Genomic DNA, 18914 nt, shown 5'->3' with positions numbered 1-18914 from the left:
AGTTCTTTGTAATTTAGTTCTTAACTGCATTGGAATTAAAAAATTCTATAGATAAAAATCTGACAATGTATCTATCTGATGGCTTCCCTTCAGTATCAAGTGCTTTCATGTTCATTTATGGTAAATCTTCATCTTATAATTTCCTTCCTTCTGGTTGAGTCGTTTCATCCCTGTCCTCTAGTTGAGCTCTGTTGTTCCTTGACTTGGGATCACTTGGATTGGAATCTCTTTCACCCTCGGCTGATGAAAAGAGTGGAAAGGAAATTGTTTAAGCCCAGGAAATTACTTGAAAGAAAGCTTGAAAAGTAACGTATAGTGGAGGGCTGCAAATTAATTTACTTAATTATTGGACTTGAAGTTTTCAGACGTTTTACACATGATGTGCTTTCAAATTTCATTCAAGTTTGGAGCTGGTGATGTGAATTTTGCAAAGGCTCCATGCATGCTCATTTATTTACTGTGAGTCTACGTTTTGTGATTCCTGCATATTTGCTACCTGTAAAACCAACATATTCTCCCCATGTTTATGAGAAGTTAACTTATGCATTTCTTTACCACTATCTCAACATGAAAAACCAACCTTTTGGGGGGTTGATAGCCTGTTTCAGATAGGGTTATATTTGGCTTGTTTGTTCTAACTTTAGAACGTCTATCCAGGTAGTATTTATGAACAATTCTTTTGAGCATCTCACTGTTGGCTTCTGCTGTGCATATAGAACTATAGACAATGCTTGACATTTTGAATCAGTACTGGCCTTGTACTCCTGTAGACTAGACTATCAATGCATTCAATACTTTTCCTGTTATTGATATCACCAACTTATAATCCTAGCTTCTTTTGATAGACAGGTATCCAGCATTCAACAAGGGACAGGCTTCTCGTGGAGGGCGAGAAGCATAAGAAATGGTTGGTTCCCATGAGAAGTACTAGAACTGTACAAGCTGTGGCTGTACCAGCGGCACCATCTTTCGCAGACAGTGCGGAGTTTTGGAAACATTTGGCAGAAAGTTATGGCTTCAGGAAAATTGGAGAACCACTCCCTGGCAACGTTACATTAAAGGATATTCTTGATACGCTCCCTAAAAGGGTAGAATTTTCTAAGAATCAGCTACATTAATGCATCCAACTTGCCTATGCTGTTTGCCATGGTCCACTATTTTAGAAATTTCCATTCTGAGAACCTAGGGGAATTTTGAACTGATATCAGTCTTGCAGACCTGCAATAAGTTTAGCTGTCTCGTTATGTCAATTATCTTCTTAAATAACTGCACTTTACACATGTTCTGGTGACAAGGGATTAGCCATGGAATGTTGAATGATGCTTCACTTTTTTATGCCAAACTTTTTAATGCCAACTTCAAATGTCACTTATAAGATTACAGAGTAACTTAATGAACCCAGAAACCCAGAAAGCTTAGAAGGTTTGCTGATGGGGATGATCTGGATGGCCCTGTGGCCCCTGTCCCTCTCTGCTTCTTACAAGTTCAAAGTTTAAGAGCAGCCATTTCATTCAAAAAGTTGCATTATCAGGGGACTATATCTGCGTTTTCCTGATCTTGATTCTGTTTCTGTGGGGTGTGCTATCATAACTGGGTGGTGGCCTTTAATTTCTTTATAGCTAGGCAGTGGCCTCCAATGCCTTTAGGCAAAGAGCTATTGTTGATTCTTTCATGGAAACGAGCTTTGAAAAAAAAAATTGCAACTCTAGTACCAATTTCCTTGTTCTTCTCTCTGTTTCAAATTTTGGTCGTCATGTGTTTGAGATCGATAATGTGAAAGCATGGAAGGCAGTTCTAAAAACAGTCACTTCATATGCGTTGGGGCTCTTTATGATTTCAAAGGCCCCATGGTATCTACTTCCCTTTGCTTGGGCATGGACAGGGACTGCAGCTACTGGGGTCAGTTCTCTATGCATCTTTTCTTTACATACCCTTAATCTTGTTTCTTTTGCCAACATGTTATAAGTATTATCAGTTCCTCATCTCTGTCAACCTTTCTTAATTTTGCTTCTTTCCCAATGAAGGTCTTTGTTATAGGCCATGATTGTGCTCACAAAACATTTTCAAAGAACAAATTGGTGGAAGACATTGTGGGAACTCTGGCCTTTCTGCCGTTAATCTACCCATATGAGCCATGGAGGTTTAAGCACGACTGGCATCATGCGAGAACAAACATGTATGGTTGATATTCCTTAGTGATTCATTTATATTTGTGGAAGTAAATTCCATTTCGTTTGTCCCAATCATTCCAGTAGCTACCTCTTCGTCATGTTGGGAAGGAATGCTTTATTTGGACGTCACCATTTCTAATGACCAACTGAGTAGCATAAATGAAGAGGAAATGCTCCATTCTCGCTTATCAGTGCTATCTGTTTTTCACGTTCTTTGAAGCATGGAGCAGTGGAACATGTTGAATTTTTGTTATTGCGTACATGTATTTGCACCTGGCTTATGATTGTTTCTTTGCTTGGTATCTGTCTGGTTCTTGCTTTTATTAAAATTGTTGACAAAAAAGTTGGTTTCCCGTCTTAGCTTTCTAAATTGCCACTTCTTCTGCTTCATCTTGTACTTATAGGTTAGTGGAAGATACAGCTTGGCATCCTGTTCGGGAAGAGGAGTTTGATTCCTCTCCTGTTTTACGCAAGGCAATTATATTTGGATATGGCCCATTTCGGCCATGGATGTCTATAGCTCACTGGTATGATATTAATTATCATATCAGAGCCTGTAACTTTTTGAGCTTTATGCACCTTCTCCAATTTTATATTCAGTTTTCCTAAAATCTTTAAGCTTCCAAACAGGTTGATATGGCACTTCGATTTGAAAAAATTCAGACCAAATCAAATCCAAAGGGTGAAGATAAGTTGGGCATGTGTTTTTGGGTTCATGGCAATCGGATGGCCTTTGATTATCTATAAAGCAGGGATCATGGGATGGATCAAGTTCTGGTTAATGCCATGGTTAGGCTATCACTTTTGTGTATGCTAGTTGCTGGGTCTTCGTTGATTGTATGATTCAGCATTGCACTTCTCCAATATCCACCGCAGTTCTTTTAAATTCATTTGCTCTCTTTCCTTCCTTAATCTCGACATGCATTCTATGGTGCTGTCATCATGTTGACATGAAATCATTAACCAGAATGCATTATAGGCATCAAACGCTGAAATTTCAATGCCTAAGCAGGTTACTTCCAATAGGTGTTTCTTAGAAGTTAACAAGTATTGCTTTCCTCACAAAATAACACATGCTTTGTGCAGGGAGTTGCGATAACTCTTCGTTCCCAGCGCATTGCTTTCCTTCACTGCAATTTATGCTCTTGTGCCTGGAACTTCAGGATTGAGTTTGTTGTTACCTTTAACTGGTCAGCCCATTTCGCAATTAAGAAAAATTAGTAGTGCATTATGCATAACTGCAGAGTTTCATGTGTTTTTACTATGGCTCGATGCTTTGACTTAGTGATCTGCTGGGTTTTTTTTTCTCTCAAAAAATGATAGACCTGATTGATAAATTGCATTTTATCTATCTTTGTGTCATATTAGTTTGGTTTTCTTGACTTCTGTAGATGAGTACTTTCACAATGATGCATCATACGGCTCCTCACATTCCTTTCAAATCTTCGGACGAGTGGAATGCAGCTCAGGCCCAGCTTAATGGAACAATTCATTGTGATTACCCCTGTTGGTAATATGTCTTCTCTGCCCTGTTTGTTTCCATTCTTGTTAGTCTCTTGCTCTTGACAGGATGTAGTCTAGGAACTGATGAAATCAGATGGTAGATCGGTTAGATTTAATTCCATAATCTTTCAAAGTTTTGAAGACTGTTGTTTGATTGTCCTTCTAAATGCATCCAAAGACTTGCTCACCTGGCCTAGAAGTTTTTCAGCTATGGGAAGTTGCAGATTTTTTCATCGACTGTCATTTAATAATGTGTTCTTTCTCAATACTACACATAATGACCTCATGTCAGGAAAGTTCCGAAGCTGTCTTCAAACAAAATGCTTAGCAAGTTGATATAGCTGATGTATAAAATCATTATTTGTGAGCTAAGACTCTATCATAAGCCTGGACTTGCTTCAGATCAATGCAGTTTGCCATGATTTAAAATGTTGTTTATTTCCTGGAGCTGCAGTTTGTGATAAAATAGTTACCATCGATAGTTGGTTAGTGAAGTGCTGTTCTCCCACTTTACAGGATTGAGATCCTTTGCCATGATATCAATGTGCACATACCCCATCATGTTTCAGCAAGGATACCGCACTATAATCTAAGGGTGGCTCATGAATCTCTACAAGAAAACTGGGGAAAGGTATGATCATTCAATACACTTTCATATATTTTGTTTATGAGAATCATGAATGAACTTTCTTTCTATTAATAATGGTTACTTGTATAGATCACATGCATGAACCTTAACCTAGGTTTTACCCATCATGTTAACAGTATATGAATGAGGCTACATGGAATTGCGTTTGGTGAAGACAATAATGACAGTGTGCCATGTTTATGATGAGGAAAATTAGGTTGCTTTTGACAAGCTTGCCCCAGGAGAATCACAACCAGTCACATTCCTTAAAAGAGCGATGCCTGGTTATGCTTGATTTTTTGTGACTCATCATGTCTATTGTCGGGGTTCTTTCTTATCTGTTAATTAAGTAGAGGGTAATAATCTCAATGAAGAAGCTCCTTGGAAGTCCACTATTGTCTTTTTGTACGAGATATATCTGTTATAAAGAGGAGTGACGTTTTATTGATAAGTTTTGGTTATGTCAACCTTTCCCTTCTCGTTGAGGTTAAACATGGTCCGATTGGACAAAGATCATGCTATAAACTGGTTGGCTCTACTTAATAAAATAAAAGACAATTATCTCTTTCTGAAGGATATCTTTCTTTTGTAAAGCAAATGTGTGTTGCTGACATTGAATTTAAACTTTAAACAATTTGTGACACATGAGGGCTGTCTCCTGTATGGCAATAGAGGGAGAGGGTCAAACCGCGTTTTTCATTCCCTTTCGGAGAATCTAATTTAGAACACTGACACCATGGAGCCAGCCAAAAAAAAGTTGATTTAGTATCAGAAATTATTGAACAATTCATAGATAATTCATTGGAAAGTCCAGTTCATGAATGGTATTGTAGGTAGGCAGAGTTTGGGTGATGAACCTTAATTTGCATGTTTGGTAAAGCAGAAAAAAGAAAGATCATTGGTACTGAGAACCATAATGCATAACATCATGGGCACTGAAACTGCACTAAGGTATAGGTTCATCAACTTTATACATAAAAAGCAGGCAGGCAGGAAGCTGAGTAGTTGCAACTGCTCACATGGAAAAAGCTCTGACACATGCATATAAAACTGAAAGATCCCAGTTCTTTTTGTGGTCAGTGGCCTTATTTATTAGGGATTTGTTCCCTCCATGGAAGTGAGAAATTTATTCATGCAGAGAGAGAGAGGAGAAGGCATTCCTGGATTATATTGTAAGATTGAAATGAAGACGAGAATTCATGAAGAAAAGTAGTCGAGACTTCCCAGTGGCAAACAAATAAAAGCTGAGAATTGGATTTGTTGATGCTGGTGTGATGATTAACAGATTTGGTGCACCGAAAAAAGTTAATCGTTCCTTGTACATGATGTTATCATACAATAATATCCTAAGAATCCAAGTAATCAAGCTCACCTGAAATAAAGCAATAGGCAATAGCTGAACTTTATGCAAAGTGAACTACTAACTGGCAAACTAACGAGACATTTAGCAGCTGCAGCTGCTCACATGCAAAGAGCATTTCTGTCTCTTCGTCGTGCGCGCACACACAGACACATGCATAGCCTGCAATCTTTAATGAGATCTAAAGAGACCAGTGGAGTGTACCGTAACTAAAGAGGAAAGGAACCAAGAACTTGAAGTGAAAGCAGGGGTCAAAAGAACAAAATAGGACAGGGGTCAAAAAGAAAAGAAAATGTAAAAGAGCCTCCTTGGGCAGTTCAAAAATGAAAAAAAAAAAAAAAGAGGCAATAGTTTGTGGAAATAGATCCTAAATGGTATGTGCACGTCCCTACCAAACAAACAGATGTGTCGTTAGGAATGGATATCAAAGAAAAGTTTAACAAATTCATTTCTGGAAAAACCATCTGATGATTATCCGATCCTCTACAGAGAACCAAGGTGGAAATTACAGGCTCTACAGCATCTGGACAATCAGTTTCTCTTCTGTAGTAACAAACAATCTGTTTCATTTCTGTGACAATCGTCAAAAACCCATACAAATTCAGCACTCGAGATTATATGATAGTTATAATCTGTACACACACAAAACTATTAGACCTCTCTATATCAAGGTTTCTCTATGCTGTAAATTCTAACAAGATTCATCTTCTATCATTTTCTATAAGTTGACGAGGAAAAGAAAGAAAAACCATTTGTAAGATATATTACGCATGGCTATAAAGCCAAGCAGACCATGACCTGAATCATGAAATTGGTGGGGGTGGAGTCTCCCATACATCAAATACATTTTCCTCACTGTGAAGCGCAAAGAGCCGATCCCCACCAATCGAAAAGTCACAGATTGAACCTCCATAACCCTGACGAAGCCTAGATGTCAAAACCCAGTCCGGACCACAAAACACAGAAATGCAGTCATCCATAGATGAAAACAGCTGCCCCCCATGTAATGCCAGCTTGGGATAACAAGGCTCATCAGACAGTTTCCCCTTCATCATCCGACTTCTTGAGCTCCACCTCACACTCCCTCCATTCATTCTCAAATCCATAAATCCCAAATCCTCGTACTCATTCACCACGCAAATAGCATTACTATCCTCCATAGCTATAGCATCTCGAACTCGCTTCTCGTCCACAGTTATAGGAGCACCAAAATCAGACCAGGACCACACCATTCTCTTATCCCTAAAATCCAACATACTAATGTAACAGTTATCTTTCCTAGGAAACAAAGTGGCCACCAACAAACAATTGCTCCCATTCAACCATTGCAACTTGTCAGCATCGCCTAATGACCAACCTGGACTCTCGTAAAGGAAATCAATCTGTTTTCCAGTAACCTGATCCCAAACTCCAACCCCATACTCATTACTCCTTCCTTTACAACTACTAAATATCTTATAATCTGAACTAGTACTTAAAGCCCCGGCTGTGAAACTCTTCACTTGATTCTCATGGCACACCTGAAACTTATACCTCAATTCTCCTGTACTCTTACTAAACAACCCCATCCCTCCGTCTCCGCGGCCTAATCTCTCACAGGCACTAATAATTATGTTCTCACTATCAACCCAGGCAACATCATTGACTCTTTGATAATCAAGATTCAATGGAGGGTGCTCTTCCATAATCCAATCATAAACATGAACGACGCTTCCATGAGCCACACAGCACCCACCATCAGGACCAGCACGAATCGCGGTCCCATCCCCTGGTGCCCTCCCCGTAACAGAACGCGAATGGCGGAGCCTGTTGCCATCAAATTGGCCCCATTTCGCTGATCTTACATGGTCTAATAAACCATAAAAGGAGGCCTCTCTGTAAATATGTCTTTCAGAGACGTTAGGAGGGATATTGAGGTCGCCGGTGCGAAGAAGATCAAGGAGAACAGAGAAACAATCAGGGTTTCTGTCAATGAAGAATTCACAATTGGAAAATGAGTCAGTATTTGGTTGTTTTAAGGTCCAGTTTTCACTAAACAATGCACCAAAAAAGGAGTTTCTTCCTGCATTTGCTAACGTTGTTGAGGTCGTCTCAAAGATTCTGCCTCCTACATTGAATCTAACTCTGTCTTTGGGGATTTTCATGGTGAAAATGAGTTTTGAGAGGCAGAATTTTGAAACAGAGAAAGTTAGGAATTCGATATTATTAGAATTGTGAGAAAAATGGAGGAGTGCGTGTAGATATAATTTGAAGGAGAGATAAAGTTTCCTAAAACGTTGGAGGGAATCGGGGGATCGTGTTGTGTTAATTTGGATGTAGTTTGGTTGAGCTAAAAATAGAAAAAACTAGCCCTTTAAAAAGAGAAACCGAAATAGACAAGATCATGAAGAGAACAGAGACAGAAAGCTCATAAACACATGAACCACAAGGCCTGATTCTGGAACTGAGAGAAGTTCAAAAAAACAGAACTTGAACAAAAACAGAGCTTGAGACAGGGGACATACAGCTATAGGGGTTCAAAAAGGTAAAGAATTTGATGAAAATAAGGAAAATTAAGATCTGGGTTTTGAAGAGGTAAGGTTTTTAGAGGTGGGTTTTTAATTTTTAAGGAATTTGGTAGAGAGGAATTGGAGAATTGAAGCACTTGGATTTCAAAAAATATTGTTCCATTTTGATTTATTTATATCTGAAATCTCTCTCTCTCTCTCTCTCTGTTTTTCCACGTCTATTTTTCCCTTGGTCTTCCTTCCAAATGGACCAGACATTGTTGAGCTTTATATAAATACAAGTAAATGTGGGCTCCATGTCAGCTCTGTTTTCTCTCCATGCGTTTTGTATCAGAGTGGATATCATCTAATGATGATCCAATGGTGGTGATCTGAACTTATATGAAATGATCTCATGGAATTTTGTTTGCTCAGCGGGTTCCTTGTGAAAATTCAGCTCTTCTATTGAGTATTGACCTTCGAAGAGAGAGAGAGAGAGAGAGAGAGAGAGCGTGTACTTGGGGGGTGGGTTCATGTTTCATTGATTGGTTTGAATATGATATGATATATGACACGAAAATTAAGAATTTTTTAATGAGGCTAATTGCTTTAGTTAATCCTTCAAATCATGCATTAATGAAGATTCTTGTTCTGACTTTTTCCTTGAAGTTAATAATGTGGAAAATTCATTCTCGGTTGAAAAAAAGTGCTTTCATTGCCTTCAAATTGGAAAATGATAGGAAGTTGTGCCGGTTTAAGCAATAAAAAGATTTTACTCTCAAATAATCATTTTAGGTCTGTATTAATTCGGATATTAATAATCAATAATATCGTGTAAGAGAAATTAAGTGGAAGAAAAGTAATGAGAAGGAAATTAATAAGTCATTTACTTTGTTTACATGTTATAATTTGGAATAAAAAAGAGAGGAAAATAAAAGGAAAAGGGGGGAAATAAATCCCTAACTTTTTATTAAAAAATAATTAAAATAATATTTTTTTTATTTTTAAAAAATTATTTTTTATATCAACACATAAAAATAATTTTAAAACATAAAAATAAATTTAAATAAAAAAAAACAAAACACCCTTTTAAACCGCAGACCGCCACAAATTTATTTATTTTTATTAATTTAGCACGGGACCCTGTGGTGCGATTGCTTTGCGGGTCGTGGACGGCACATCATGACACTTATAATGGCTCCTCTAAGTACTAAAAGACTAATAATTAGTCGAATTGTAGAATTTACTGCTCTTCTGTGTTCATTCTTTCAAGGCACCCTCTCTCGAGAGGCATTTTTATATCCCTTTGGTTGACTTTCGGACAACTACTACTTCTCCCATTGACCCCCCCTCTTGAACGATTTGAGTGCTTGAGCCACCATACAATCTTTATCTCAATTTACGAGCTAATTATGTTTTTTAATTCCTTTTGAGTGCTTAAGCACCTAACACTTTAGCATTTGAACTCGCAAATGATTTACTTGAATCATTCGTTTAGTATGCCATGTCCACTTAAGAGTTGACAATGTTAGGAAGAAATCAGAATGGATATATTGCTAATATAGGGTTGCCATAGTTGTGAAAATGAAAGATAAATCAATGGTGATAATCACTATTTGGAAGATTATCCGATATTATAAACAGTTTTTATTATTGAAAAATAATATAAGTCAGATCTTACTTAAAAATCTAATTTTTTGGTTAAATTGGTTCTTTGATATGACATCAAAGCCTCGATGATCAAGCGGTAACGAGTTAGAATCTTATCATCTTTGTTTATTTGATAAAAAAAATAAACGCAAGTTAGTATACATCTGTATAAGTTTCAAGATTAAAAAGCTTTCATTTAAAGAGGTGTATTAGAAAATAATATAAATTTTATCTTGAAATTTCACATAAAAACTTAAACCTTTAGGTTAAATTGATTATTTGACCAAAAAAAACATGGCTAACATGGTAGCTTAGGACTTCTAGCCAAACCCAGATGGCATTTGATATTGTAGTAGTTGTTGCTTTTAAAAGTAATTTTTATTGGGAAATATATCAAAATAATATTTTTTTTTATTTTTTAAAAATTATTTTTGATGTTAGTTTGAAAATATCAAAAAATATTAATTTAAAATAAAATAATATAAACTTTTTTAAAAAATACTTTTAAAATAAAAAAAACAAATCTAAAGCATCCAAATAAAAATGCTTAGAAAGAGGGATATGGATCATGATTGATGCTCGGCAAAGGAACTTCTTGGTTTCTGTCAGAAAATAATCAAGTTGTTGCTTCTGCCTCATGATGCCATTATTAGAAGCTATCTTGAAGCCAAAGATACTAGACTAGATGGGTCTGAGGTCTTCTACCTTGTCATCTTCTCCCTCGAGTTAGTTGCCCATTGCCTTTCAAGCACACATCATGTAAGTGTTTAAAAAGTATGCACAAAGTACCAAATTAAGCTGTGATGTCAATCGGATCTCGAAATCATGAATGGTGGCTGACGATGGCGAGAAGGGGAAGAAGATATTGCTTGTTTATTTTGGTTCAATTAGCGAAAAACATCGTATTTTTATATATTGATAGCACACTGCCCCAAACCAATTGTATCAAATATCAATGAATTGGGTTAGTTATTTTCAAGAAAGAATAAATAAATATTTTTCAAAGATAGAATTTACTTGTTATTCTAAGTTTATTTTTTAAAGATCATCAATTCAAGTTTCATAAACATCAGGGTCATTGAAGGTTTATATAGTCATTAATTTTAAGGCCCGTGGAATTAATCAAGTACGCGCAAATTTACATGATCTTTAATTTTCAGACCCGTGAAATTAGTCAAGTATGAATAAGTTAGTATGAACATCCGGATTAATAAAAAAAAAAAGTTAAATATATGTTTAAAACCTTGTAGTGTTGTAGAGATTGACTTGGACTCAATTTTAAGTTGGATTTTATTTAAAAAAAATTACTTTGGATGTAACGATATAATTAAAATTAGTTGATTTTTTTAAAAAAAGTATTGCTTTAGTTTTAAAATATAATTTTTTTATTAATCTGTCTAATTTCGTGACAAATATTTTACATCATCTCAACATTGAATCTGGTTTAATAGCTATTTGTTTAATCTTAGATTTTGATTGGTAGAACGAGGAAGAAGAGGTCAAAGAAGAAAGAATATTTGAGCACTGAATCAAACACCTTCTGCCTACTAGTTAATCATGTTTCGAAATTTTTTATTGTTGTCGATGTTTTTTATGAGAATTTATAATATACTTGATGAGAAAATGTTAGCATATACTTGTTTAGCTGAGTTAATTATAACTTAGTTTATGTAGTTTAGTAAAATTAATTAATTAATTAGTTCTCATGGTTTCAATTATTATTATTATTTTGTCCATTCCATGCTTTTTATTTAAAAAAGTTTTGTGTATCTTGAGAAATAGAAAAAAGAAAAAAAATTAAGATGCAAGATTAATTAAAGAAGAAGATATTGTTTTTAAATAAAATACTTACAAGTTAGGTATGATCAACATAGATTAAAAGACTATTTAATTATTTTTTGTACTATATGGATTAATTAATTTGTTTTGATAAATCACATGGAATAAATTATTAATACTTTTGGGGTTAATTATATAGTTGTGGTTTTGCTTTAAATGGAAACTAAATTTGATATTAGGGTTTTATTTTAGTGTTGTTACTCTACGCATATGCACTGAAAAAAACCTCGAGGCTTGGGAAAAGGCCTGGCTCGAGAGGGTTTGCTGGACAATGCAGAAGAGAAATCAAGCCCAGTCGTGTAGGTGAATGGAATCTTAAAGGCCCATTAAATTAAAAATACCACATTTGAGAGTTATAATCATGTAATTTTTCAGAAACCAATTTTTTACTCTCCTCAAATATTCCAAAAAATATATATTTTAATAAAAAAAATTAAAAATATTTCAGAAAAATTAATATTATGATTCAAAATGTATATTTTTAAAAAATATATATTAAATAAAAAGATTTGAAAATAAAATATAAGAGTGTAATTGTGAATAAAATTTGAGAAAAGGGTTGAACCTGGCTCATTGGAAAGCCAATGATTGGAGTGGAAAAGCCAGAGAAGTTGAGGGGACATTTGAATATAGTCAATGGTGAAATTAAGAAGAAATATTGAGAAAATTGTTGAAATTAGCTAAATAATTGAAAGTAAAAGGCCAAGGATCAAATTGTAAAAAGCAGCAACATACAGGGATCTTTTTTAATTAGCATGGATGAAATTGAAAGAAATATTGAGAAAAAGGTTGTAGTTGTCCAAAAAAAACATTTTAAAAAATAATCACTAAATACTATACTTCTAAACACACAGGCAACCTGAGTAGCGATAAATCAAGCAATATGGGTTAGAAGAATTCTCCTTGCGATAACAAGCTAGTCATTGCTAAAAATCCACTCCAACACATGAAAACAAAGTATATCAATATCAAATATCATTTTCTTAGAGAAACTGAAGGCACAAACAGAGTTATTATCATCCATTGTGGCACAAATAAGCAAATTGCATGTATTTTAACTTAAACATTGCCCAAAAACAAATTTGAAAAGCAAACTCGAAGTGTATGGAAAGAGTGTCAATGAGAAGTGTTAAAAGTGCCACTCTTTCAACAAAAATCTATACTATATTTCTAATAAGTGCACTTATGCTCCATGATCAGTGCTCCATTAATGTTTAATTAATGAATACTTAATGGAAGCCCCGCTAATTAGTGTTTAATGGAAGTTTAAGTGCACATAATTTCCTATAAATAGACAAGGCGTGGAGCAATGTGTGTAAGTAAAATGAAATCAAGTTTCTAAGCAAAATACATTGTTCATTCTCTCCCTCTCACTCCATCTAGGCGTTCATGCCTTTCCCATTTTCTCTTTTTTTTTTCTTTTTTTGTAAATTCTTCTACAACTTTTTGTAAATTTTTCTCATATTCTCTTTAATTTCTCTCATTATGTACACAGATTTGCACTAAACTCCTAACAAATATACACTAAAATTTACAAAAAGTTGTAGAAAAATTAAAATAGAGATTTCTGGGCTACCTTTTTAGTTTTGGTCTTCAATGGGATGGAGCTGTCATAAATTTTTGCCATGTCGCAAAAATAGCTTTGATAATATGGAATGGATGGGTCATGGGTCTGAAATTGGGTCGCTTAATGTTGTGTGTGTGTGTATTTGATGTGAACTCAAGTAAATCTGACTAGCTCAGTTAGATTACCAGGTTTAGCAAGTAATTTTTTTTTTCATTCAACTAGAAACCCAGTTCTGGTTTGGTTCCAAATTCCAAGCTTTTCAATTCAATTCACCACAGGTACTTTTCTCATTTTGAAAAATGTTTGATAACAATGATATTGTTTGGTGTCTTGATTGATCCGCCGTTTCACTTTGTTTTTTTGTTATTTTATTATTATTTTAAATTAATTTTTTAAATTTTTTTTATTGTATTGATGTGTTGGTATTAAAAATAAATTTTTTAAAATAAACAAATATATTATTTTAATGTATTCTCAAACAAAAAATATTTTAAAATGCAATTTTTAATCTAAGAATCCATTTATTTTTGTGTTTTAAAAATGTTTTTTTTAAAAAATTATTTTTTATTTTTTTCTTTACCCTAGGATATTTTTGTATTTTTAAATTGTTTTGATATATTATATTAAAAATAAAATTTTTAAAAAATATATTTTAAAATAAAAATAAAATTGATACAATAATACCAAAAAGCTGTAACTCCCCAACATGCGCAAAGTGGATTACAGTTGGAAAAATACCCTGGTGGATAAGCCTTCTTTCCACCTGTGGGCTCTGACTGATTAATTTTTTCTCTCTCTCTCTCTCTCTTCTCTTTTTCTAGCCTGCTCTCCCGAGTCAAAGCTTCCAATCATTTATGTCTAGCCTCAACATGCCATCAATTCGGATTAGGACTAGGTTTAGGATTAATCCTTTTAGTCAGAGTATCACGTCGTCGATCCAAATCATCTATAAATTGAAATCAGCATTACATTCAAATCCAATATATTTTTTTTATTATTATTATTAATATAAATATTCACATCAGTTTGTACGTATCTCGACTAATCTCACGAGTTGTACGTATCTCAATTAATCTCACGAGTTTTCAAATTAATAACCATGTAAGTCTCCAATAATCTTGAGATTTATAAAATTCAAATAGATAATCTTTAAAAAAACAAACCTAAAACCTAACCAATTTAGCTATAATTTTTTAAAATTAATATTATTATTATCAGCATTTCTATTAAATTAAAAAATATATAAATTATTGAGACTACAGAAGTCAGAGCCTTATTAGCACAGTTGTCTTTTCAATTGTCTTATTATCATATAATAATAATTTCAATTGTCTTCAAGCAATTATTTGCAGCTCGAGAATCTCAGGGTTAGGAACGCGTTGATTTTATAAATTTTAATTTTTTTTCTAATTTTTAAATTATTTTAATATATTAATATAAAATTTTTTAAAAAAAAAATAAAATAAAAAATATTATTTTAATATATTTTTAAATAAAAAATATTTTAAATTACAATCACCGTAACAATCTCAGATACTTCCTATGCTGGAAAGCCCCCTGTATCCTCTTCTCCTTGCTAAGCTTGCCCGCCGACCAGTTCCAACAGAACTAGTTATCGACATTAATAGTTGTCATTTTCCTTCGCAGTAGTTAATTGTTAATTGTTCATGTTCAATGTAATAAGCACAGCATCATATATTAAATCAGGTATCATTTAATAATTACTCTGTACCATGCAATGTCTGAGGAATCTGCAATATCAAATAGCAGCAATTAGCTATTTGACCGGTGTTATGCTGTGGTTTAGTTTTTTTTTTTTAAATATATATATAGGTTATTTTGATATGTTTTTATTCGTATAAAAATTTTAAATATAAATCAAAAAGCTTCAGCATACATGTAATCATATAAATTAAGAACCATGCGTGTTAAAAAATCATTATTGATAAATAGAGATGAAAATAAAAAAAATAAGAGACATATATATATTAAAATATTTGATTTCGCAACACGAACCTTTAACCTGGTCATGTTTAATAAATTTGTTTATTAAAATCAAATTTTTATTTAATCAAACAACAATAAAAATAAATACATTTGAGATTGATTGAATAAAATAAAATAAAAATATTTGGAGGGTTAATCATGGAGATAGAGGGGGAAAAATAAATTAAAGGAAAAAAAGAGAGCGATATAGCCAAACAGAGGTTTATTTATCACGCATACCTTTCAGGGATGGAAAGGCTATCGAGACAATTCAAACACCAACCTGAAAGCCACTGTTTGGTAGCCGAATCATTCCACACACGCCTCCCAAATGGAGCTGCAACAATCCACGCCCTAATGAACGCACCAAAAACTTTTTTTTAATAATATTTATATTTATTCAATTACTAAAGTGTTCACCATTCAACTAATTATTACCAGAAAAACCACGATGAAAATTCTAGAAAGCACATAGATGCTAGTCAAATGATTTTTGCTTATTAGAGTAATTTAATCATTTTACTATGTTTTAAAAAGTAAAATACTAAAAAGCACCTGGATACCAGTTTTAAAAAATCTTGCTTTTATGTAATTTAGTAATTTTATTGTGCTCTAAAAATAGTAAAATATTGATCTACCATCAATCGGTTAAACAATGATCAAAAAGTCATGTGAAAAAAACCGAATACCCTCATTCACAAGGACATTATTTTTTTTTAAGAAAGGCAAAGGGTCGTAATACTATTCTAATCCATAGTTTTTATGTCTTGATTACAATGTTTACTAAATTGGTGCCTTGCGCGATGCCGCGGGCCAGACAAAAAAAAAAATTTAGAAGACAATAATATTTTTAAAAAAATAAGAGAAATTTGATAACCAAATTAAATATTGATTAATTTAATAATATGATACAAAAAACAAGGTAACAAAAACAAAGCAAAAAAAAAATTTCCCCTGGCAAAGTTGGGCTAACACGTGAAATTCGTAACCTGGACATGAAACATGTTCATACTACATGTATATCGTGCACCCTAAATCATGATATCGAGATAATTCAGTAGAAAAAAAATTGATAATAAATAAAAAAAACTGAAAAAATTAAGAAAGAAATGTAGATCGCAATATTTAATATTGCAACATGGATCATTTATCCGCTTGTGTTTAGTGAATTTGTTTATTAAAATCAATTTGTAACATAAATCGACACATCAAATTTATTGAAAAAAAAGACTATGCAAGGCCGCATATATTAAAAATATTATAAAGAAATAAAATATTTTTTAATTTTTAAAAGTAAATTTAATATATAAAAATATTAAAAAATTACAAATGAATCATACTAGTCTCCTAAAAATTTAAACACACATGATATAATTAAAAAATTATCTCTATTTAAAAAATGTTAAATAAGCAAAAAAAAAAAAAAACACATGAGCATTGATTAAAACATAAACTTAAAAATCATGTAATATATATTAATTAAAAGAAATAAAAAGAAAAGAAAAGAATAAAGTCAGACATTGTTGGGTTTGGTAAATTAGGCCAAGTGCCTGGCTCATTAAAAAATGGTCCACGCGTGAGCCTTTTATTTATTTATTTTAACGGGTTGGACGACATATCATCCATCCCAAATTTTTTTTCAAAAAAATAAACGACGCGTCATCTGGATTCCTAAATTCTCGCCATCGTGGTCGTTGAAAAAAACAAGGTTCATGTTTTTTCACTCAAAAACTTATTTTCAATTTATGTTTTACCTAAAACACCTGTAAAACACTACAAAAACCATGTTAAACTAATTCATGGCCTAAAAAATATAAAAAAACACCTCAAAATTAGAAATCAACCTTAAACAAAAAATATTCCCGAGTTCATATATGTTTTGTAGGCACTTTCAAGGTAAACAAACACCCAGTTCGAACTCATCTCATCATATAGAACTATTTGACATAAAAATCGATTGTTTTAGCGGCTGGAATCGTCGCCAATTACAACTTTCTCTCTATACACCGAAATCTAGCCACTACTTCTCTCTCCTCCCATCAAAAAAATAACTAAAAAATGAGGAATATGGATTTTAGTACCAAAATTAATTTTTTAAAAAAATAAAGGGACCTATTAGTCTAAGAGCAAAAAAAAAAAGAGCGAAAATGAACTTTTAAAACAAATTTCAAAACTGTCATTTATTTCACCTATTTTTTTTTCACTCTAATCCTTTATTTTTTAATCTAATCATCTTTCATAAAAAAAAATATGAAATTGAGTGTTAATTTAGATTCAAAAAGTTTAAATAATATAAAATAAAAGTTTAAGAAATAAATTGAATTTTTTTAAAAAATGACCACTCTCATCTCCAATGATTTACAAGATGGTAAAAAATAATCAGGCTACAATAAAAAGAAAAAGAAAAAAAGGAGCTCTTTTAATACATGTAATAATTTGATCTACTTTGGGTTTTCGCTAATAAAAAAAACCCATAATATCATTTTTAAGAAAACCAAAATCAATGAAGCTAAACAAGGGGCCCCACCTTGACAAATTTCCTGCGGTCCAAATTTCCAAACAAGGGGCCCCACCTTGTAGATCTGCCTTCGTAGTTCGCAGAGGGCCCAAGTCCACCCAAATTGACCACAACTGCATCCACACGACAGGCCACCGCGTGGAACAAGTATAATGGGCCCTCCACTCCAGTGGCCAATAGAAAAGCACACAATTTTATTGAGATATACATGTCAGCCAGTTGATCACCAGCTCATAAACCCCACAGCCTCCACTTGGCAAAAACAAAAAGGGTGAACTACAAAAGAGTCCTTTAACTATACAATTTAATTCAATTCAATCATGTTTTCATGTTTTAAAATTAAACAATATGATCGCAAGATGTGAAAGACAAAAGACCGCATCATTACATGTATACATGGACTCCTCCCAAAAAGGGCCATGTTTAAAGCATTTTCATATTTTCTTAAAAAGTCAAACGTCCCTCTCTGTAAATTATCTTTTATTTAAAAAACACATAAATTTAAGTATAAACTATCAATAAAAACCTTGTCTATTTATTATCAATGTATGATACTATTTGTTTTTACATTAAAAGATATATTTGGATGCATTTTAAAAATATACATGGCTTGAAAAAATATTAAATTGCTAATTTTTTAATGTTTTTTAAGAATTTTAATGTAATGATGTTAAAAATAAAAAATATAAAAAAATATTATGATATTAAATGCATAATTTGTAGTGATGGAACATGATTCAATTTTAAAAAACAAATAAAATGCTATATATATATATTTAAGTTATCATGGATTAAATGATTTTTTTTAAATATTAGAAAAATCATTGCATGTTTACAATTTTATTTCCTACACTTTTAACTTACATTTGATTTTTTTAAGTATTCAAACATGAAAAAAATTTACATAAATATTAAAATCATCAATTCCAATAAGTTATTATGTCAAACAAGATTAAAATGATAATACAATTCTATTAAGGATACTGAAAATAAATCCAAAATTTTTAATATCTAGTATATGGTCAACAATACAACTAAGGAAATCCAAGTCATTAAATATCTAGTAGATGGTCCAATGGTAGAAACTTAGGACTAAGAGGTTTGTTTCCCTTATGATCTTAGGTTCGAGTCATGTGGTTGCTAATATGATTGCCACTAGAGACTTATATGATCATTAACTTTAGGACATGTGAGATTAGTCAAGAT

General features: G+C 32.8%; 1 protein-coding gene and 1 pseudogene across 1 annotated transcript; one reads left to right on the top strand and one right to left on the bottom strand.

Moving 5' to 3' along the window:
• The first annotated feature begins 596 nt into the window (after positions 1 to 596).
• On the top strand, positions 597 to 4597 carry LOC18107791 (omega-6 fatty acid desaturase, chloroplastic-like; annotated as a pseudogene).
• Positions 4598 to 6197: 1600 nt separating this feature from the next.
• On the bottom strand, positions 6198 to 8424 carry LOC7493400 (BTB/POZ domain-containing protein At2g24240). Its single transcript, XM_024590689.2, has one exon. The coding sequence runs from the start codon at positions 7804 to 7806 to the stop codon at positions 6466 to 6468; it is 1341 nt and encodes a 446-aa protein (XP_024446457.1). The 5' UTR covers positions 7807 to 8424; the 3' UTR covers positions 6198 to 6465.
• Positions 8425 to 18914: the final 10490 nt, after the last annotated feature.

Source organism: Populus trichocarpa, chromosome 18 (genome assembly GCF_000002775.5).
Source record: "Populus trichocarpa isolate Nisqually-1 chromosome 18, P.trichocarpa_v4.1, whole genome shotgun sequence".
Lineage (NCBI taxonomy): Eukaryota > Viridiplantae > Streptophyta > Magnoliopsida > Malpighiales > Salicaceae > Populus > Populus trichocarpa.
Note: the sequence above shows the minus strand (reverse complement) of the source record. Positions and strands in the feature narration are given on the sequence as shown.

Excerpts from the sequence above, each read along its gene's own strand:
- LOC7493400 (XM_024590689.2), bottom strand. The coding sequence starts at position 7,806 with ATGAAAATCCCCAAAGACAGAGTTAGATTCAATGTAGGAGGCAGAATC.